Here is a 24,473-nt window from a genome sequence, read left to right on the forward strand (position 1 = left end):
AACAACATATATTAAAGAATACAAAATTTCATGTAAGTACAATCAGTTCTATGACTCATTTCTATAAGAAAAAGAAAAAGAGATTAATCTCTTTATTAATTGGAACAAATTAGTAAAAAAAATTTCAGTCATCTTACAAAATTTATATAGAACACAATAGGGAATAAACTTCTTTAGACAAGTTATTTTGAGACATATTTGGAAAGGCAAGTTAACTACAGTGTTTCAAGCAATTATTTTTCAGGAAACTAGTATTCTAATGCTTTCCTCTAACATAGTTTTTAGGGTTGCCTTTTTGTTATCATAGCATCCAGACTTATCCAGAAAGAAGGTTTCAACCATGACACAACTTCAGCGAATTCAAGATCAGACGTATCAACTTTAGAATAGCTGCAATGTGAACCTATGTAGAATCTTCCACCATGTTTCTTCATTGTAATGTCGGTTGGCTTCTTGTTAGTTTTCTTACTCTATAAGGATTTTGTAATGTTTCTTCAAACACTACCACCTGTTAGTTGTCTTTGTAAGATAGACATGTTATTCTCATGTTTTAGTTGATTGTATTCTTTATTTCAATTATATCTGTTATTCTTTATATTTTTTATTTATATTAATATATATAAAAATAGAGAAAGAATAAACAAGAAAGATGAAAGGTTTCACTATTGAACTTAACAAGTCTCTCATCTCTTTTATAAGATTCCACTGTCCAACCTAACAAATGACTTTGGGCTATCTAAAAAGTAACTTCTAAAAAAGGCTTTTCAAAAAATGTTTAAATATCTAACAAATATAGTGAAAGGTCACTTCAAGTGTATTTTTTACAAAATTAAAGTATCCTGCGATAACGCAACGAGACTCACATTGCCACTCATTCCCGAATAGTCGTATTCGCTCGATCGTGGGATTTATTTTGTCGATGGAATCTCCTCAGAGTCTTTTTTCTTCCACATCTTTTTGACGGGCATGCCCATTTTCTCATCTCCTTGAACTGAGGTTCCCTATTTCTTCTGTACATCCAATCATTTAATGACATTATAAATCAAAGTATTGGAGGCAGCAGCACAGAAATTTGCAGAAATTGCCATGGCAACTACAGCTGAACCTGAGCAGTCCAGCGAAGGGATCGATTACAACGCGTACAATGCCGCACTAAATCCGAAAGTTAAGATTGAGGATCCCAAACTTAAAGACGCTCTCAACGGTACTACACCTGGAGGGAAAAACACCCTTCTGCATTTAGCTGCTGGTGTAGGAAATCTACAATTCGTTCAACAGCTCCTGCGACTTAATCCTCTATTTGTGAAGGCTACCAATGCCCAAGGAAATACTGCGTTGCACTTGGCTGCTCAGGGAGGTTTCCCCCTCGTAGTAGAGCATCTACTGAAACACGTTGAAAACGGTGTAGAAGTCGAAAACGAGCTGAAAGAAACAGCTCTCTTCAAAGCCTGTGAAAGCGGCGATTCAGACACGGTGAGGCAGCTATCCAAAGCATGTTCGCCGAGCCTGTGGCGAAGGACGGTGGACGAGAGAACCTGTTTATATGTTGCAATAAACAGAGGAGATTCAGGTGATTCCCTTTAGAGTTTAAGTATTCTTTTATATTTTTCTTCATATATTATTTCAGCTCTGATTTCTTTACAGTTGATTGCTGTTTCATAAATTGTACATTTATTACTGTAGTTTTCAAAATTTATGACGCTTAATGGTTTTATTTTAGATGAGGTTTTCATAGTATTCTTTAGACTTAGCCATTCTTGAACAAGATCTTATCTAATTTAAGGTAATGATGTTGGATGCCTCTTTTATAGATCTCGTGGATTATATACTAAAGTTGCCAGATATACTAAAGTTGCCAGATGCAAAAGATTTAATCCAAGAGAAGTACAAACATGGAGATACACCCTTGCATATAGCTGTTGGCAGAAACGACGTTCATATAATAAGGCGGTTAATAGAGATTAAACCCCAACTTTGTTACGGTGTTAATGAAAACAAAGAAACACCACTTTGTGTGGCAGCAAAATTGGGGCATCTGGAAGCAGTAAAAGAGTTGATAAAGTGGCGGCCAGATGCTGTTGAAATACCAAATAGTAATGGAATGAACGCGCTACACTTAGCTGCCCAAGTTAGCCAAGTGAGAATTGTTGACTACTTGAATGAAAAGCTATTCTTATTAGACTTGGTCAACAAAGGAGTTGACAAGCCTCCAGAGGAAGAGCCCCTGCGAGATGGAGGAAGCACAGATACGGGTGATAAGAAAGATCCTTTTTCAAAGATTAGTAAAGGAGATACGCCTCTTCACATTGCAGCAAGGAAAAAATGCTTCAATGTAAGTTAATCTCTATGCGAATCTTCCGTTGTCACTGAAGTTATTTCCTTGAACAAGCTATTGTGCCTTCATGTATTCATATTGAGTTTGTGTAAAATTTCTTGACCCGATCTTGTGATCTATTGAAATAGGTCATAATAAAGTGAAATTCATCAAAGTATTTCCTGTGGAGATGGGATCTGAAACTTACCGAGGAACAATCTTAAATTTTTAAGCGTATTTATTTCCAATAGATCATTTAATTTCTATGTACTAATTTGAGAGTGCATTTTGTAGATGGTCAAGTCGTTGCTGCGTATACGGGGGATAAACAAATTTGCCGTCAACAAGGAAGGCTTAACGGCCCTCGACATTGTAAGAGAGAACACACAGTATCACGAATCTGACAAGATAATTTCAGTGCTGGCTAGTTATCCTTCGAAACGTAAGCCGTTCTTGTACAGTGCTCCGAAGGTGAGCGCAGAGAAACACGAGGTTGCCGTAAAGATGGTGGACAAAACATATGAGGACAGGCGCAACACAGAATTAGTGGTAGCAGTTCTGTTAGCGACAATGTCATTTACGGCGGCTTTCACTGTTCCGGGCAGTTTTGTGACGGAGTTAGAGAAAGGAGAGTCAGAGGATAAATTGGGTGCCCCAATTCTGCTTGGGTTGGACTCCTTCAAGCTTTTTCTCATCTTTGATTGCCTGGCATTTTTTCTGTCGCTTTTCGTGGTGCTTCTGTGGCAGATGAGTACACCTATCACCACGGGAAATAAGATATTGTTCGTCTGTGCCACCAACCTATTGATTTGTGCCACCTTTGCCTTTACGGCCTATGGCTTCATGGCCGCAGTGTATGCTATGCTTGACGGCATGGCTCACAAGCTGGCTTGGTTCATTCTTGGGGCGTGCTTGATCATTTGCGGCTGTGGTAATTTCACCTTTTTCTACATGGTTGCAAAGTTTTCGGTGAAGAAGGCAAGATTTAACCACCTGAATGGTCTACTTCCTTTTCTTCCTGAGCTTGTGGGGGAGTGCATTTGGATGAAACTAGAAAGATGGGGACTTTTGGACTGGGTGCGCCTGTCCATAAGCAAGTGGCTTTGCATCTTTTACTGCGATCGCAATGAGGATATGGCTAAGAAAGATGAGGCTGAGAATGATAAGACTGAGAAAGGTACGGCTCGGGCGAACGATATGGCTACGAGTAACGAAGTCTGATATTTCTGTCAAGGTTTGAGAAAGTTGCTTTTATAAGTCTAATATTTCTGTGCAGTTCCCCACGTAAAACTTACTGGCTTTGTGCAGCAAGGGAAAGTATGTGTTAAGTAGTCAAAGCTGAGAGTGTCTTGCAATATGAATTTTTGGATACCATTAAAAGTGCACGAAGTTTTGACATATTATGTCAGCTTCTTTGCTTGCTCCCTCTCATTGTAATTATTTTTATTAGTCCCTGCTTAATGTTTTTATTTCTAGCATTAGTATGTTTTGAAAATTGTGTAAATTGAAAAATTTAATCTTATATCAAAGTTTTTTTTGTTTTCATTAAATTATTTTAAAAATTATTAATTTTTTGATTTATCATTAGATGTTTCATTTTTTAGGAGGTTTATTTTTTTTATTTTTTTGAAAATATTTGCTATTATTATTTTTATTATTAAGAGTATATTGCAAGCCAGCTGTCAAATTGCATACTTGTTTAATCAATCTTAAATATTTAAATGTACTACATATTAAATCGGGTACGAGAGCAGGCGGCAGTACACATTGTTTAATGGTTGCTACTAGCTATGACAGGCGGTGGTGTACGTGCCTTGTTGTTGCTGCTTCTACATACTTCTTGCATTCGCCTCAACTTTTTAATTATACTTCTAGGTTTTTCTACCAGCTGCTCTCTGCTATGTTTGTTGCTCTCTGTTAGGGTCTCGGTGAATCAAAGGCATTAAGGTGCTGCAAGGGACTCAATGAATCAAAAGGAAATAAGGTGTTTTAGCGGAAACAAAGGTATTTCTCTTGCTATTCTGAGTTGAAAATATGATTTTGAAAATTTACTGTTCATATGCTAAAAACCTGATACTCTGCCTCTTGTTTAAATTTTAATTGTGCCCTTCTTAACCCTGCAATTTTGGGTACTTGCAACTAGAATGTTTGATAAATACCTTTTCTCGTGCACTTCGGTGAATGCCCATTGCGGTTCGAAGTGCCCTAAGCATTTGCATTTGCCTATTACATTTGCTTGAAAGTTTTAAAGGCCTTTCTATTGGACCCATTTGTGAACACCATGATTGAGTGGGCATCCTATTCTTCCACTTGAATGGAAAGGTCAAGCAGTTACAGAGCACATGCTGAGTTTCCCAACACTAGATTAAGTTTGCTTGCCACATAGAAAGCCATATCTTTCCCAATTCGACAAAGAGAATAAAGATTGTGCACTTGTGCTTCACGATTAAAATTTTGGAGAATTATATTGCGCTTTCAACAATAATCTTAAACAGACGATTGTTAAATACAAATTTTTAAGTTTACAGATAGCTATTAGAAATCTTTCCTCTATTTTTCATCCGAAATTAATTCTTTGGGATGCAATTCCCCTTCTCATCCGAAATCTTTCCTCTATTTTTCATCCGAAATTAATTCTTTCCTCTAGATTTCCTATGAAAGGTTCCTCTTCACAAATGTTCCTTGTCGGGATCTTTCGTGTACTTCTTTTTACTCTTTCTATGGTCTGAATAGATCAAAGGACATGTTTAGGAAGTAGTTGGGATTTTCACATGCAGGAGAACTCCATATCGAACTTTGTGACGATTTCTTTTATTTCATTTTGAGTGCATTACAATATGCATCATAGTTGATCCAATTCCAATTTTGACTATATTTCTGGTTCTTCTTTCTCCAGAAGATTTTTATTTAACGGTTTCAGCCACCGTATGGATTGGAGAGGCAAATAAATATCTTACATATAGAGGAAGATAATTGTGCGATGTCAAAATATGATGATTTTAGTTACAGGAATGTAGGATATTGGGTAGAACATTCTTGAGAGATTTAGTGTTCTCTAAAATATTCTGTGTAATGAAAATCTCCCAATTGGACCTAGGTCAAATTTGCTTACTCAAAAACTAGACATTCGCCACACATACCTACCATGAGATGTAGAGATACACAACTTAGCCTCCTCAAGGCACACATTTGCCACTCAAGCCCCATGCGTTTTCCTCAATACAAGATACGCCATCAAGCTAATAATTTTCAACTTTCATCACATTGGCATGAGCATTCAAGGGTGCCACTTTTACAAAAGACATTACTTATCTTATCTCTTCAATCAAGTTTCCCATTCATACCCCTATCCCAACTTGCAAGCTTGAGCTCACAACGTGGCAAAACTTCCAGCAGACTTAATGCCTTCGAAAACATGTTAATACAGAGATATTAGAAAATGCAACTAGAAGTCTTTGATTGAAATCATGAACTAACTCTTACTCTTGGCTGCTTCCTTCATGTTGCCAATGGTTTCTTGGGCTTGTCCTTCATAAGATTGAGTTGTTCCCTTCACATTACCTAATTTTTCCCCTGCTTTGCCTCCATATGATTGAGCTGAACCCTTTGCATCTTGCAAGGTTTTTACTCCTTCACTTGCTTTCACTTGCTTTCTGTCCTCCATGAGAATGAGCATACTCTCAACATACATATTGTTGTCAATTGGATAGAATGGGCCCAGTCAACATTTTACTTGTCTTTTGCTACTAACAAGACTTGTAACCATTCTTTCATCTAGACTAGTCATGCTCAAGCTATATGGAATATATGAATTGCTGATACGTTCCTCTTCCAAAATAGAAAACATGAAGAGACAAAAAGATACCTGTTCAATTGAACAAGTTTTTATGATTGTAAAGCTCCTTCAATCTGCTTCCCCAACCCACAAATTCTAGAAGTAATTTGGCTGTAACACAATTAAATGAGTAACGAGCAATCACTTCACTCTTTTCTCCAAAACTAGATTTACTACTTTTGCTTATAACTGAAGATCAATTTGGCAGCATATGAGAAATGAAGAACCTTTTACATGCCAACACCCGGCCTTTGTAACAACCACCAAAGCAGTTTGTTGTCCCAATAAACTTCATTGACCTCAAACTTTATGGGCCGAGTGTTGGGCTCTCTTGTTTAGTTAATATAAAAAGTAGTGAATTGTCTCCCGTTCAAGCTTATGATCAACTTCCAAGCATCCACAAGGAATTCTGTAAAGGCCTGTGCTTTACTTGAGGAATTTCCAAGGTCGAAGTTATGGATTATGACAATCTTATATGCAATGTGAGTTGAGCATAATCATCTTCCCAATGCTAATTATATTCTAGCCTCTAATCTTGAAAAGCAATGCGCTAACTACTTTTCAAATTTTGCCAGAATTTCCTATTAAACTATTTTAAAAATTATTAATTTTTTGATCTATCATTGGCTGCAATGGCTGATCATTTTCAGCTATAACATACCAATACTATTTCGTAGCCAGGGTTCAACTTTCTCCTGAAAACTTCGTAAATTTACAGCACCTCCAAAACAGAGAGACCACCCCCCAAGAGTACCGCTAGACAAAGGCAGGGTCCCCCCATAGAGCGAGCTGTCACCTCTTTTTCATGTGGTGGCCCCATGACAAGTTCTCATAAGGCCTGTATTAATAAATGGATCAGACCAATTCTTAATTACAGGGGGATCCTGCCCAGGGTTTATAAGTGGAGCCAGAATTTCATAGGAAGCATCCAAATTAATAGGGGACATTTTGTACCCACTGAAAGCATGTGTGGTGTGAATTTTATTTCTTTTTAATGAAGTAATGGACAATAATGAATACTTGGATATTTTTTAATTTTATGGAGCCATTTAACAACATGACAGTTTTTTTTCTACAGAACCTGTGGATTAAACCATGGTATAGCACCCTTCACTAGATAATACTTCATTGTCTTCCATATGGATTGTCCTTTATCTATATATAATATAATTTCATGAAACATTGGATTTCATAACGACCAGCTTCAACTTTCTATATCCTAAGCTTTTTAGGTCAGCCTATTTATATATCCTAAGCTTTTTAGGGGTGTTTATTACTTCAAGAATGCACATCAACAATTATCATTTTGTCAAAAGATACTTTGATTTAATAGCAAAGTCCATGTTGTAAGCACCTAGATGGTACTGAGCTCAAATCTTCTATAATACCAAAAAAAATCAATTATCATTTATCGGGAGCAGATCAAAAGTAGCCATCACTTGAGAGCAGGGATCTGTGGGGCACATAGAATATGCACATAATCTAATTAGTAGCAGCCAGACTTTCAGAGAATAACAGACAATTCATTGGACGTATCCCATTTATATGTTTTTAGAGCTAATTTTATCTGTAGCAAATGACACAAAGGCTGTCCATGGGCATGTGCCATATAAACCAACAATAAAATCATTATCTGTACTGGCTTCGAAAGGACAGTGACACCTCGTGACTAGGCTAGATGCAAGCCACAAGAAAACCGGGTATCTGTCAGCCACTTTATGATAAACTATCTAGCAGTTTTAATCCACAACCTACTAGATACTCAAATATTTTGGAAAGTTACATTTTCCAGTGCAATGTCACTGCTAACGTAATACTGTTACTTTCTTTGGCCCGGGTTATTTGTCTTCAGAATGGCTTCTAGTGGCTTTAGTTGCATCTGCTTGTATATAGGCTGATGTAACAAAATAGCACCACAATAAAACTACTTGCCATGTGCAGCTACTGTATCTGGTTGAGGTATCCATATATGCAGCATTATGGTTTTTCAATTATGTGAAACAAACTATCACCTGTGAAAATTTTGCTTATGTCCTATATGTCCCATCAGCTGTGAAGATTCTGTTTTCTGTACATCACATGGCTATAGACTAATACTCACTACCCATTAACGTTGTTTAAAATGAAAAAATGCATCTTAAATCAATACACAATTTGTAGCTGCAAATAAAGATGATGAAATTGTCTAAATATGTTGTAGAATCTTCAAAACTATAGTCACCATCCCAACTCCAGTAATAAAAATAACTTGAAATTTTTAAACGTGCTAAACCCGAACAGAAAGAATAACTTATCATTATTGCAAACTGAATAGCTAATAGAAACTGACATATGTCCAAATGCATAGCCTTTAGAATAAGAAGAAAATTTAACATGGTACTCATTCCAAATTTCTCATGCAGAGGTGTTCCAGAGCAGTACTCATTCGAAATCTCTCATCAAGTGTGCACATGTTGCATTTTGCTTCTTATCCATGTTCTTAAATTTGTTTATATGGTACAAAATTGTACGTTTTCAAATTTCAACTACTCCCAAATTTTTATAAATAACATTTTAATTTTCTTCATTTTCCAGGTTCACAAAAGAGAAGATGAAAACAATCAAAAGCTAGTTTCTTCAAACTTTTATAAATAACATTTTAATTTTCTTCATTTTCCAGGTTCACAAAAGAGAAGATTAAAACAATCAAAAGCTAGTTTCTTCAATTACTGCACAGCTGGATATACCTATAATATTCAAAGCAACATCTGTATTATTTTTGTTTTGTAAATGCAAATTTTGTGCACTGTTCAGTTACATTCAGAACACGCATAGTATTAGACACCATACTTTCCAAACTGTCACTTTCTACTAGTTTTGAAAACTGGTTCTTAGAACACTACAACCACTTATCATTTTTGCACTGAATTTCAGTTGTAAACTGTTTTTGAAATTACATTATATGAAAAGGAAAAGTTCCTACTATGTCAAATATAAGATCACCCAAATTTTTAAAATTTATCATGTCTCTCTCGTGTACTCGAAATATATATTTAATAACAAAGATTCCTGCAACCAGTAAAATGAGAAAAGTCGTTACCTTTTCATATATACTATTATTTATTTTATACATTTTTTACATGCTCAAAATAACTTTATACTACTTAATTGTTCTCAACACTTCACTGCATTGCTAGCATGTTTTTAGCTGAAGGCAGGGACTCATGCTATCTCACAGCTCTTGTTGTTGTATTGTTTTCAATAAATTAATTAAAAAATTTATATGTATGATACATATTCATATCAGATATTTTCATGCTTAATAATACTTTTTAAATTACTTTTGTTAAATTTAATAGGATTCTATTTTATAAATGTAAAATTAATTTTCTTTTGAAAGAAGTTAATCTAATTAAATATATAAAATTAAATTAATTCATTTAAATCTATAAAATAGATATAAATTAGATTGAATTATGAATTAATTAATTATAGATAGATAATAGGTATTTCTTTAAAAAATAATAGATTTATCGAAAACAGCAATAGATAGTTACATAATATTTTAATAATAACTATTGAATTATAATATAAATCATTATAATAATAACAATTGAATTATAATATAAATCATTATTTTTTTCTATACCTAAATTGACAATAGGTTGATGATGGATCCATTCCAATTAATGTATGATATAAATTAGATGACCATGATCCTTTTCTTATAGATATAACTCTCACTACTTAACCGCTTTTGTAAAAATTAGTTCACATTGTTTAAATTTGACCATCTTTGTTTTTTAATTCATATCTTGTAATTTAAACTCAACCTCACTTAAACTTTGACATGTATTTTCATCCACCCATCCATTTTTGTAACAATATACTATTCTCTTTTTAATTTATATCATAAAATGCAACTAAAGCTACTATTCATTTTCTAAACAATTTATTGCCACTTTTTGGGAGTGTCACAGTCATGAAATTATTTTCCTCGAGGGAATCTCCTTTGTGTCATATTTTTTCCACATCTTTTTTACGGCTATGGCCATTTTCTACTTTAAAGGGAGGCCACATATTCTAATCTGTAGAGCCGTATCCGTTTCACACGATAATAGTGTTGTGACATTATTTACTGATACTACAAGGAAGCATCTTGGCTAGCATTGAAGGTAATTAACAATAAAACAAGATGTCATGTAAACTGACCACGAATAGCCAAACAGAGAGATCAATCACTGTAGCGTTGGCACTCTTTCGCGAGATCGTAGTCATGGGGTTAATGTTTTTGATGGACTTCCCTCTCTGTCATATATTTTCCACGCCTTTTTGACAAGATGTTCATTTTTCTCTTTAATTTTTAACGCAATTCTATTATTATAATATGTGGAGGCGTATCCATTTCATAGCATAATACTGTATATCAATATCCCCACCCTTCGCTAGTGATGTAGCTTCAGTGTTTAAAAAAGTTTATTCGAAAGAGGCGAATCTAAAGGTGGATAGGTTAGAGAAAAAAATGAGTGGTCACTATCATACAAATTTTAATTATTAGTACAATTATATTAAACAATGAGACAAAAACGAATCCAAATGACAATTATCTTGGAATGTAACATGTAATAGTACAAGTCAGATTATAAGGCGTAAACAAACTTAAAATTGTGAATCCAAGGCCTCGCTTGCACCCAATCCACGTCAAATCTTATATCTGATTACACCTTAAGAAAAATTGCGAATCCAGCTAAACAAATATCGTGTAAATCGTCTATGAAAGGTCACTTAAGTAGCTGGTAAATAAATAAATAAATCATTCTACGATAAGGCAACGAGGCTCACGTTACCACTCTTTTGGCAGCGTTGTAATGGGATTTGTCTTGTCGATGGAATCACCTCAGTGCCTTTTTTCTTCCACGCCCTTTTGACGATTATGCCCATCTTCTCCATTCTTTGAACGGAGGCTACATATTCCCTCTGTGGACACGGCATCATACTGTAAGTTGAATTATTTAATGACATTTTAATGTAACGAATTGGATAGTGTTGAAGGCAGCAACAAAGAAATTTGCTATGGCAACTGAGCGTGAACAGGCCAGCAAAGGGATCAATCACGACGCGTACAATGCCGCAGTAAACCTTAAAACAACAATAGAGAGTTATCGACTGAAAGCAGCTCTCAACAGTATTACACCTGGAGGGCAAAATACTCTTCTCCATTTGGCTGCTAGTGTAGCAAATAGTGCTTTAATTAAAGATATCCAGCAACTCAGTCCTTCCCTCGTGAAGGCTACCAATGCCCAAGGAAATACTGCGCTGCACTTGGCTGCTCAGGGAGGTTTTTCTGATGTAGTGGAGGCTCTACTCCAATCAAATGAAAATGGTGTGGATGTTCCCAACAAGCATTATGAGACGGCTCTGTTCAAAGCCTACGAAAGCGGCGATTTAGACACAGCGAAGATGCCTTTTGACCCAATTCGTCATGTCTACGGCTGAAGACGGTCGACGACAGGACCTGTTTATATGTTGCAATAACCAGAGGAGATTCAGGTTAGCCTTTGGAGTTTAGGATTTGTTTGCCTATTCGTTAGTAGCATCTATTAAGTTCTATGTCGATATAAAAAATTTAGTTAAGATCGTCAATACAATACTACCATGGTTATAGTTGTAACACCAACCTAACCTGCAAATAGTCTAAACCTCGTAATCAAACTTCACCAACTAAATATCATTCTATTTTCAAGGTTTTCTTCCACTTCAAATGGTATTAGCACGATTATTAGTGTAATTCAGCTGTTTTTGTTTATCTGTTGATAGAATTGAATGGTTCTGAATGAGTCCAGAAAGAATTTAATCTAGTTGAATCAAGATTCCAACAATAACCTGGACAAGGACAAGATTGTGTCGAGGATATTAGTTGAAAAATTTTCAGTCTAAGATGCTCCCATTTCAAATAGAAAAATTAATCTTACAAATGATAAAAAATCTTCTATTAAAAAAATTGTTTTATTATATTGTTCATAACATATTACTTCAGCTCTGGTTCATTTACAGTTGATAACATATATATACTGCTTTATTTTTTAAAGTTTAGGAGGGTTTAATGGTTTTATTGTCCATTTGTAGATTTCATTTTTTTGGGGTTATTTTAGGCGATTAGGGCTGTTTGGTGTTCTTATGTTAAATGACGTTTGCATCGCTTGAACAAAGGTAAACTAGGCATTCATTATTTAGCCTTAGCCACATTCTTGAACAAGATCTTATCTAATTTAAGGTACTAAATTTGGATGTCTGTTTTACAGATCTGGTGGGTCATATACTAGGGTCAAACGCAAAAGATTTAATACAATCTTGCATATAGCTGTTGAACGGAACGATGTGGATACAATAAGGAGTTTAATAGGGGATTGAACCCCAACTTTGCTACTCTGTTAATGACAAGGAAGAAACTCCGCTTTGTGTGGCAGTGAAATTGGGGCATCTGGAAGCAGTACAATTGTTGATAAAGAAGAGGCCAGACACTGTCAAAATACGGAATAGTTGTGGAATGAACGTAGTAAATTTAGCCGCCCAAGTTAGCCATGTGCGAATTGTTGATTACTTGAATGAAAAGGTAGGTTTGTTAGACTTGGTCAACAAAGGACTTGAGAAATCTCCAGAGGAAAAGCTCCTGCAAAGTGGAGAAAACACAGATCCTTTTTCAAAGATAAGTAACGGAGACACACCTCTGCATATCCCGGCGAAAAGGCCCCTGCAAAGTGGAGAAAACACGCATTCCACAGAAAAGAAGGATCCTTTTTCAGAGATAAGTGAAGGAGACACAACTCTTCATATTGCAGCCAGGAAGAAAAACTTCAATGTAAGTTTCTTTCTATACTAATCCTCGGTTCGTTACTGCAATTTTTTCCCTAAACCAGCTATTCTGCCCGTTCAAGTATACGTTTTGGGTTTGTGCAAGACTTCTTGACCTCTTCAATTAAATATATTAAATTTGCATTAATTCAATTAAATGTATAAATCAGATATAAACTAGATTGTATTAATGAATTAATTAATGATAGATAGCTAACCGGTATTTTTTCAAAAATAATAGATCTATCAAAAATATAATTTATAAATTAATTTTTATGAATAAGATAATCAATTAATATACTTTAAAGATGGGATAAATTATGTAGTAAAATTTTAAAAATTTAGAAATAATAGAAATAAATATATTTAGTTGATTTTAGTGAGCAATAGTAATTGTCTAATATTTTAATTGTAACTTTTGAATTATAATACAAATCACTATTTTTTAATATTTGGGAAGAAGAATGATGAAATCTAATTTTTATTATTCTAAAATTTTATTGTATCATTCTTGCACATTGTGAAATTGATTCCAAGAACCACAGACCATGAAGAAGAAGGAGATTTCATTGATTGACAATAGATTGATGATGGTTCCATTCTAATGTATGATGTAAATTAGATGACCGTGATCCTTCTGATAGATATCTCTCACTACTTAGTAGTTTTGTTAGTTCATATTCTCTCACTACTTAGTAGTTTTGTTAGTTCATATTATTTGACAAAAACTAACAAATCTTTATTTTTGAATTCTTATCTTGTTATTTAAACTCAATCTCGCTTAAACTTTAAAATATTTAACAATATATTATTCTCTTTTCCATTTATAAAATGTGAATGAAGCTCTTTTTTTTTTTTTTTGGGGGGGGGGGTGTTGTATTGAATCAATGAATAAAGGAAAAAAATACAATAAAGAAGGGCAGTTCAAGGACTGCCACAAGAAATAACAAGTGTCAACATAGTATTACAGGTGACCAAATACATATACAAAAATTTCTAGCAAGAAGGCCCAAACAAGAGATAACAATTTGTAGCCAAACATGGAGCCACAAACAACATATACAAGGTTTTGCAACCTAGCAAAAAACCCATAATAAGAGGTAAAATATTTGCAGCCAAACAAGAAGCCACAATTAGAAGATAGTATCATTCATAAACTAACTTAGAAACACACATAGCATAAAATTACACTTGAAGGCTGAACTTGAAAAAACTTTGAATTTGTCTTAAACAGGGAATGACTTTTTTGGATAATGGAGAACTTGAAACTTAATATAATTCAAGAAGTAATTGATCTTGTTGTTGTTCTTGGTGACACCATGCAATTGAGAGAAAAGAAAGACAATTTGAAACAAGGTGACAGAGTAAAACTTTAGAATTTCTATCACCTAGTGAATAGGCTAATTTGAAAACATTGATAAACACCCGTATCTCCATATATTAAGCAAAAAAATTGTCTCATAGAATCTGCTACCACATTATTATGTAGCTTAGCACCAAACAAATATTTTTTCCAACTCAAGGATTGATTAAATAAGACAAGAAAACGATTAAAAATAATATTCCATTTTTTTTTCTGGCAATAGGACAGTCCCAAAATATGTGTTTTAGGATTTCATTAATTTGGAAAAATGAGCATTTAATGGGATGGATCATAAATTTCAATCTTTCCCCAAGTGGCAATTTGTAGCGCAAAACTTTCCAAGCTAAAATTTGAGCATTCACATCAACTTTGGACCTCCAAATTTTCCCACTCAAATTCCTCCACCTCCTTTCACTAAAAATACACCTACAATGTTTGTTCAATCTAGGGTTCAATGGATCATTTTTAATGGAAAGCAACCAAACTGATATTTAGACAACCAACACTAATCTCTGGTAAAATTACAAGGCAATCGGGTGCAAAGTTTCATAATAAGGTCCACAAGGACCATTGATTTCACAAAAATAAGAAAACCTTCAGCCATATTGTTTAATTTAAATTTATCCTTCAATGTATGCTATGACGTCCAATTAAAGGAATTGAAATCCCACATATCACCAAATTGATGAAATCCTTTGTTTAAATAATAAGAAGCATGTCCAGGAAAGGCAATAGCCAAAGGCAAGCCATGATATTGCACTTGCCTATTCCACCAGATGGAAGAGTTCCTGAAACTAAACCCATCTTGCAGTGAATTATCTTTCCAACATAAGAACTTATTGGTAACTTGCCAAGCCTTCCATATGGGTTGAAGAGGAAAGGAGGCTTTTAAGAGAAGAAAAGGAGCAAGCAAAATCTTGTCAACCCAACCAACCTCTTTCCATTTTTTATTGGTTGTAGTAAGAATGTTATGGTGATGAATTAGCTTTTTCCAAGGTTCTTCTCCTGAAGTTATTTTGATAATCCATTTGGCTACTAAGCCATACCCTTGTGTATTGGGGTCCAAGAGGTGTAAACCAACTTTGGCTTTCGATTAAATGCAATGTAAACAAGAGGTAGATTTATATTTAGTTTTTCCTTTCCAATTAGTTCACAAAAATTGGTGAATAATTTTATTAATATCGTTATACCCCTACTAAGAAGGCATCCAACAAGAAGATTAATAGACATGAGAGGCTAAGAATATCCTATTCACAACTTGAATCTTACCAGCAAAGGACATAAATTTATTTCCCCAAGTCATCAGCCTATTTCTGAATTTAGAGATGAACCAACTCAACATATTGTAACTTCCCCTTCTTTCTTGTGATCACTCGAAGGGTGAAATTAACCCATTTCCACATTCTCGTGGGTTGTGTTGTGAGGGAATGTATTTTTGACTTAAGAGGACTTCATGAAAATTACTTTTAATTATCTATGGATAACTTGATTTTATAAGTTACTTTATTCATTAATCCCAAAGTTTATAAAGTGACTTTATAAAATAAAGTCTATAATTTCAAGTAATGGAGATTTGATAAAGTCAAATTATTTAGAATTTTGCTTGTGCTTGGCAAGCTGTTCGAAAGTTATTTCCCATATAAATTTTTGTGCGTGAGTTTTTGGTGAAAAGAGAATTCGACTTTGTTTCGGGGATGAGCTCATTTTTGGGCATTATGGTATCGACATTTTTACAAGAAGTATGAGTTCGGGCGCACCTCTGAGGACATAAACCCTAAGAGGACTATGGATTGGACATAGCCCCAGTACGCTGGTTTTAGTTGCAGTAGGTTTCACGATTGTGTTTAGCTGGACATTGTTGTAGTTCGGGTCAGAATGCAATCAATGTTCATACATTCGTGCTTTTTGTTGAAGATGGCAATGATGATGATGTCGTGGTCTACCCTTATTGGCTACCTCGTGACTGTTTAGATGCACAAGTAGACTGGAACAAGAAGGCTAGTGTTGGCGACAACAAGTTGGGAAGTGTGGAGAGGTTCTAGTGGCGCCACTGCAAGGGCGCCACTCTATCGAAGCTCTCTGCACCAGCATAGAGAATAAATATCCTTACAGCAGACCATCCTCCAGGATGCAATCAGGAACAACAGGTATATTCGAACAATATGGATTAGATATTAGCTAGAATGGCCAGTCTCCAACCATGAATTGAGGTCTGGTATATATATATTAACAACTGAAAATCTTTAATACTGAAATCGATTATAAATCCTTGTATTGCTAAAACATTCTTAAGCCTTAGTAATGACCCTGCCTAACTTGTGATGAATGGAAATATGGAAACAAACTGGTAGTGAACTCTAAAAATTTTCTAACCGGAAACATTCTTAGGTTCTAATTATTACTTGTTCTGTATGAAACAAGTTCGTATATATATATATATATACACACACACATATACATATATATGTATACATATGTGTATATATATATATACATATATGTATGTATGTATGTTATATATACATATATATAACATACATACATATATGTATGTATGTATATATACCATACATATATATGTATGTATACATACATACATATATATGTATGCATACATATATATATATATATATATATATGTGTATATATATATATGTGTATATATATATATGTGTATATATATATATATATATATATGTATGCATATGTGTATATATGTATGCATATATGTATGTATATATGCATATATGTGTATATATGTATATATGTATGCATATATGTGTATATATGTATGTATACATACATATATGTATATCTATGTATACATACATATATGTATATATGTATGCATATATGTGTATATATGTATACATATAGATATATACATATATCTATATGTATACATATATACACATATATGCATACATATATACATATATATATATATGTATATATGTGTATATATGTATATATATGTATACATGTTTCTTTTGTCGTGTTGTTATAGTGATATCTTTCAATACTAAAGTTCCTTGCTACTATTTAGCATATTTATTATGTTTTGGCAAATGAGAATAATTACCATGTGAACCCACACTCTACAAACAAAACTTAGTCAAATAACTAGACAAGTGTTTGATGAAATGTCTCAAGGCCAAATCAGTAAGAAAATAAACAAATTTTAGGAGAGAATTAGTAAAGGGTCTTTACAGTGGTATCAGAGCCCAAATCCTACCATCCTCTAGGTTCAGTTCAAACAATTCATGCAATCAAGTGACCGTGAAAGGAGGTATTATCAAAAGGAAGAAAAGAACAGAAATTGGAAACGCCCTCAAATATGGGAAGGTAAAACAGTATCTGAGATCTTAGGGGTCAAATAGGTTTCATCTTCCAGTCCTGTAGAGAGTATGTGGGATAGGAGAGATGATAGTCCATCACGGAATACTGATGAGAGAGAAGCAAGAGACATTATGAGAGTAATTCAAGAGGAGAAAGAACAAGTAGCCAATATGTTACAACAACTTACCATTGTTATCCAATAGTTAAGTGTAGCACCACGAAGACCTCCATGCAGCCATGTAGATGGTGGCAGTATGATTGGATCCCCTTTTGAAGAAAGATCTCCTACATGTTCTACAAATAGGCCATTGATTCCAATGTTTCTAACTAGTAATTAAGAAGAAGAGGTGAACAATGCTAGTGGAGGCATGTAGCATTTCCAGATAATGTGATGACCATGCATGATCAGTGGAATACTCTTCCACTGCATGTCAGAGCATATTTGACCTTCATCCAATACATGGGACAATGAAGGGAAAATGGTAGGACAAGACAAGAATGGAGATGATGGCAACAAAATAAGGAGCTTAAGCGGGCCACTAGTAAACTAACTCTAGCCACATTTGATGGAAGTGGAAGGATAAGTGCAAGGGCATGCATTCACAAATTAAACACCTTCTTGACTCTAAAACCAATGAAGGAAGCAAATGTAATCAAGTTTGCAACCATGCATTTAGAAGGAAAATCTTATGATTGGTGGCACCATGGCTTAGTGACACAAGACCATGGGTTAATACATTCTTATGAAGAGTTTAGCACTAAGTTGATTGTGCACTTTAACAGGAAAGATGTGGAAGTGTATTACAGGGAGTTGGCACAATTAAGACAAGTTGGGTCTTTGGATGCTTATGTTAATGAGTTTCAAATAATTGTTGAACTATGGTTCTGGATATGTCTAAAAATAGGAAGATTATATTTTTTGTTGAAGGTCTAAATGATAAGATTAAGGGGATTTTGAAAGTACTCAAGCCTAAATCACTACAAAACACAATTAAAATGGCAATGGAGCTTGATACCAAATCCACTTCCTATCAGCCACCTAAAAGAAGTTTCAAAGGTTCAAACCCAAATCTAAAATCTTACAATCGACCCAAGAACCCACTACTTGGGATGGACTTTGATTCTAGGGATGAGTAGAGGATAAAGAAGTTATGCTTCACCTACAAAGAACCTTGGAATCTTGTGCATAGATGCCTTGGAAAGGGCAAAATATATTATATAGAGGTCACTTCTGATGTTGAGGAGGAGCAGATAGATGACAGCGGATCGGAAGATAGAAATAATAATGAACAACATGAGAATCAGGAGGAAACTGCACATGAAATAATAAAAGATAAGGAAGGCTATTAGATTAATGTGGCTATTGCTTCACTATTTAGAGTTCCTCTATGTCATCCCTTTCAATTAAAGGGAGTACTTAATGGGTAGCGAGTTATTTTTCTACTAGATATGGGTGCCACACAAAACTTTATTAATGTGCATATAGTGGTGAGGAGTGAACTACAAGTTGAGGAGATTCCAGTTTTTGGTGTGGAAGTCGTGGGTGGTGATACCTTGAGTTGCACTGGGATAATTCCTCTGCTTATTTTTCAGATGGGTGATTACACTTTGACCAATGATTTTTATGTGGTTAAGTTAGAGGGGCTTGATGTGATTCTTGGCATGTAGTGGTTACAGTCTCTTAGCAAATACATGCTAGACCACCATAAGATGCAATTAGAGTTTGTGGACAATAGGAAGAAGGTTGACTTGAAGGCTTTGACGAATGAAGGGACTAGAGTAATTTCAACACATTGGATGGAGGCCATTCTCAAACATGATGATTTAGAATGGGCAACCCAATGTTTTTTTTCTATAAATTTATCTTTAGGAGGAGGTCAACAACTACATGTAGATATTCAGGTAGTGCTAGACAAGCATAGTGGGGTTTTTGGAGACATTTCTCTAGGTCAACCTCTTGATTGTGGGTTTGACCATGTTATAGAGTTGGAAGAGGGCACCAAGCCTATCATTACTACACCATATTGTTATTTGAGGAACTTAAAGGAAGAGATTGAAAATACAATTAAGGAATTACTTGCCATGGGACATATTAGACCAAGCTCTAGCCTGTTTGCTTCTTTAGTGGTCTTAGTGAGAAGGATGGTACATTATAGATTTGTATTGATTATCATTCTTTGAACAAAAGGACCATAAAAAACAAGTATCCCATTCCCCAGGTTGATGAGTTACTTGATGAGTTACATGAGGCAATTTACTTTTCGAAGATTGATCTTCGATCAAGATACCATCCAATTTATGTTCATGAGGAGGATATTCAAAAGATTATATTTAGATGTCACTATAGACACTATGAGTTCTTAGTGATGTAATTTGGTCTAACTAATGCACCTGCTACTTTCTAGTAGTGTACGAATCATATCTTAAATAAGAAGTTGCAAAAAATTGTATTGCCATTCTTCAATGATATTATGATATATAGTAGAACATGAGAGGAAGACCTTCAACATATTCCTGAGGTCTTAAGTATCATGGAGGCACAGTTAGTTCACTAAGGTATCCAAATGTGAGTTTGGAATGATGGAGATTCTATAACTGGGGTATGCGATAGGGATAACTATGTTAAGGTACTCCAAGAAAAGATTTAGGCAATAGTTGACTGACCCCCACCTAGGAATGTTTCAAACATGAGGGGATTCCTTGGGCTTTGTTCTTATTACATGAGGTTCATTCTCTCAGCTTACAACTCTCCTTATATATCTCACATGAAAGGGTGCATTTAGTCGGTCAGATGATGCACAGGGAACATGTGATAGGCTTAAGGAGGTTATGAGCACTTGTCCTGTGCTAGCTCTTCCTAATTTCTCTTATCCATTTGTGTTAGAGTGTGATGCACTAGGTGAGGGAAGTGATGTAGTACTCATGCAGAATGCACATTCCATCACCTATGAGAGCAAGAAATTGAGGGATAATGAGAGACTATATTCCACCTATGATAAGGAGATGCTTGCTATCATGGATGTGTTGGCAAAGTTTAGACAATATCTGGTAGGGAGGGAATTTGTAGTAAGAATGGTTCACAATAATTTGAGGTACTTCTTGAGCAGAAGGAGTTACATGAGCAACAACAAAACTGGGTCAGCAAAATATAGGGATATGATTTTTGACATTGAGTATGTCAAAGGAAAAGAAACATTGTGGTTGATGCACTTTCTAGGAGACCTCCTACCTCTACATTGTGCTCTATATCTGAGATTTTAGCTGATTGGAAGACTCAACTTTTGGTTGAGTATTCTAAGACCCATTTGTAAGTGAGATCATGGATGGAATCTGTAGTGTCATAAAATTGTGACCCTAGCAATTTTCAACTGCATTAAGGTCCTCACGCATGTGAATTCAAGTCCTTTAGCCTGATCAGAGACTGGAGATTGCTCAGCTTGCGGAAAAAACTTCTTCCTTGGCCTCTGCATCAAACCGTTTGCACTCTTCCCTACAGAAAGGGGTAGGATAAGGGCGTGGCGCCACTATCCCCCCTTGGATAGGGGAATGGCTCCCTTGTTCTCCCAGGTTAGGGGCGTGGTGCCCCTTTCCCTACCCTATTTTGGGGTAGGACCCTCCTAGGTTTGCATTGTTGGGCAGGAAACTCCCCTAATGTCAGCTCGTGATGAAAATCAAATCCACTAACATGTATTTAAGGGGCATTCATCCTCTCATTTGCATAAGTAGAAGTTCGATAAGTGGAAGTTCAATAAGTTGAAGTTCAATAAGTGGGATGAGTAGAAAATTCACAAGCGATCAAGCATTCAAGAGCATTCAAGCATTCTTTTCCAGCATTGAGCATTCTCAAGTCCCCCTCCAAGGCTAGGTGTTGCATTCAAGTCAATGATTCAACCATTGAAGAGGAGAGTGATTTCAACATTCAATTCCACACAAGCGCTTTTATCAACATTGCTACTACAACCTCCCTTGAGGTGATTTACAATTCAGTCTTTCATTTACAGCTACTTGCAAGTACTTTTTTTCATTACTTAGTGAATTCCAAAGCTGGGGTTTGACCTAAAGGAAAATCCCCAATCCCAAACCAATTTTCTCTCTTTTCAATGTGTAGGTTGCAGGTGCACAGTTGTACTTTTGGATTCAGCTTTCATTTGCAGAGACGGAAAAACCCTTTTCATTTTGCAGATTTTTTGGAGGACCATGAACATTCCCGCCACAGTCCAGACAAATTTTCCTCAAATTCACAGGGCGACTTTGTCTCAACATTTTACTGCCAGATCCAAGTGCACAGCTTCATCCCATATTTCGATCTCAAGTCATAATCAATTCTTTGTCACTTTTGCACTACATAATTCAATCAATTTCCTTTCCAAATAAAACAAGGAAGAGAGGATCAACTTATCATTCCCAATTCATTCAGAATTCAATCTACCATCTTCATGTGGAGAGATTGAATCTAGTGAATTATCCTGTCCTCTTTCTAATGTAACATGGTGAAAAGTGCTTGAGTGGTAATCAATAGCAAAACTCTCATCTCTCTTTGAGGGAAAGGGTAGTTTCCTTCTTGATCTATCATTCACCATTTTCCTGCCATTACATTTTGGTGAACTCGACGTCTTGCATGCTTTCCTTTGAACAAAATTGCATTTTTTTTATTTACAAGTTTCAACTTTCTGCAAACTTAGTGGTTAAATCATTCAAAACCCTAGTTTTTAAATTTAAAATTGAACTTGTGCTTTGTAAAAATTGCTTGTGGTTATCTTAGATCTGAAAATTGTTTTGATTGTCAAATTCAATTTCCTCATTGTCTTGTTCAATTTGCAATTAAAATTTAAAAAATTAAGAGGTTACTTGTTAAGACCCTAATTTTCAAAAATCATCTCGAACTTGTGCAAAAATTGGATTTCCATTTAATTTTCAGATTTCTGATTGTTCTCAGATTTGTCTTCATTTTTATAGTTCAAATTTTCAATTTCCCCCCTTTTTCCCAAAATTCAAATTTTAAAATGAAGTGGTTAGGTCATCAAACCCTAATTTCTAAAATTAATTGGATTTTGTGTGAATTTCAAATAAATTTCATTTACATTCAGATTTCTAAACATTCTCCAAGGTGTCCCTATCCATTAGGTTTGACCCTTTTCAAAATTACAATCCAATTCCTTTTTCTTCAAAACCCTAATAGGGTCCTATTTTCACATTTGCTTCGTCATTTTGCCCATCTAAAGATCGTAAAAGTCTCCAATTTTGGGGGTTTAGCTTTAAAATCATCATAATATCCATCCTTAAAAATTTCAAAAAAAGTTGGTCAGACCATGTGCGTTCCCGCCATGGTCCTCGGGAGATTGTTATGATTGTATTTAATAGCTTAAATTTGAAAGATTGCCTAATTTTATCAATTTTTCATGCCTCTAGAATCATAAATACCTTTAAAATTCAATATTTCACATTTCAAGAAATTTTTTAAAATTAAGAGGTTAATCATAGTCTGCCCTGATTTTAAAAATTCTGATTTTAAGATTAAGTGGTATTCCCTTGACCCTAATTTTAAAACTCCAATTTCCTTTCATTTTTGGAAATTGTGTCATCTTTTTCCTCCAGCAAAGCTCAAATTATGTAATCATTATTTCCTTCCATTTTGCATTACTCAATTTTTTAAGGTTTGTTTTACAATTCAAAATTCAAATTTTCCCTCTAGTGGATGAGTTTTACCACTATTAGTCCTACCTATCCTATCCCCGTTAGATGAAGAATTAGAATTAAAGCTTCCCAAGGTTTAATTACTAAGGAGATGGAACCTAATTTGGGTGACTTCTTTAATGAAGATCGTGATAATTCTTCCCATCCTAATCATGTGCCTATTCACCCCATTGATGGATCCCATGATGAAGAAGAAGCTTTAACTAGGGTTTCTTTAGATCAACTTTCCACATTGGACAATCAATTTGATATCTTTCAACAATGGATGTCCCAAGAATGCCCTAATAGTGAAGCTCTTTCATTAATTCAAGATCTTAAACGCATGCTTCAAAGTGATAAGAATGAAATTGATATATTGTGTGGCATTGCACTTATTGTTGGTTCTAATTTCATGCCTCTCAAGAGTTCTGCTAAAACCATAGGTTACTCACAACCTTCAACACAAGTCAATCCTTCAATTCATTTTACTCCTATGACTATTATTCCTACTTTCACATCTAACATCATGGCCACTTCAACTCAAAATGTCATTTCAACAACCATAGGTCATGGGAGCAATCCCTTTGCTTCATTTAATCCTCCATCTTTACCTATGTTCTCCATGATTATTCCTACTATTTCTCAACCAATCAATGTGACACAAGGGGGAAATTCCTTCAACAATTTTATTCCTCATTTAAGTGTCCCTTTTCCTACCCAATAATCACCCATGCCTACTTACCATATTGTCTCACCACCTTATTCTCAATCCATGCCTTCTTTCAATTACCTCACACCACCTTCCCAATCACCTATGTCTAACATCAATTCTTCTACCAAAATGACAATCAACAATCTTGCTCAAACCGTGTTTTCCTTACAACAACAAATTGCTTCCATGAGTCAATCCAAGTTTAGTGTGCCCACCTTTGATGTTGCGAGCCCACTTTCTCTTGATATTGTTAAAGTCATGCCACCTAAACATGTTGAGATCCCTCAATTGGAACTCTATAATGGAAAAGGTGATCCCCTTGTGCATGTCAAAACATTTCAAACATTGTGTACTGATTTTGCTTATGATCAACGATTGCTTGCAAAATTGTTTACAAGAACACTAA

At 35.0% G+C, this 24,473-nt stretch overlaps 2 protein-coding genes across 2 annotated transcripts in view; both read left to right on the forward strand.

The window, feature by feature from the left end:
* Positions 1 to 949: 949 nt before the first annotated feature.
* Positions 950 to 24,473, forward strand: part of LOC131056348 (uncharacterized) — an 80,138-nt gene continuing 56,614 nt past the window's right edge. Inside the window, exons 1-6 of the mRNA XM_057990701.2 lie at positions 950 to 1,570; positions 1,812 to 2,332; positions 2,609 to 3,529; positions 3,623 to 3,631; positions 11,181 to 11,612; positions 12,532 to 12,987. Of these exons, the coding sequence (XP_057846684.2) occupies positions 1,087 to 1,570; positions 1,812 to 2,332; positions 2,609 to 3,529; positions 3,623 to 3,631; positions 11,181 to 11,612; positions 12,532 to 12,987 (2,823 nt within the window). The 5' untranslated portion in view covers positions 950 to 1,086. The remainder of the gene's footprint in view (positions 1,571 to 1,811; positions 2,333 to 2,608; positions 3,530 to 3,622; positions 3,632 to 11,180; positions 11,613 to 12,531; positions 12,988 to 24,473) is intronic.
* Positions 3,623 to 24,473, forward strand: part of LOC131056349 (uncharacterized) — a 40,157-nt gene continuing 19,306 nt past the window's right edge. Inside the window, exons 1-2 of the mRNA XM_059208016.1 lie at positions 3,623 to 4,318; positions 12,431 to 12,987. Coding sequence (XP_059063999.1) covers positions 12,676 to 12,987 — 312 coding nt within the window. The 5' untranslated portion in view covers positions 3,623 to 4,318; positions 12,431 to 12,675. The remainder of the gene's footprint in view (positions 4,319 to 12,430; positions 12,988 to 24,473) is intronic.

This window comes from Cryptomeria japonica, chromosome 7, assembly GCF_030272615.1.
Source record: "Cryptomeria japonica chromosome 7, Sugi_1.0, whole genome shotgun sequence".
In the NCBI taxonomy this organism is placed as follows: domain Eukaryota; kingdom Viridiplantae; phylum Streptophyta; class Pinopsida; order Cupressales; family Cupressaceae; genus Cryptomeria; species Cryptomeria japonica.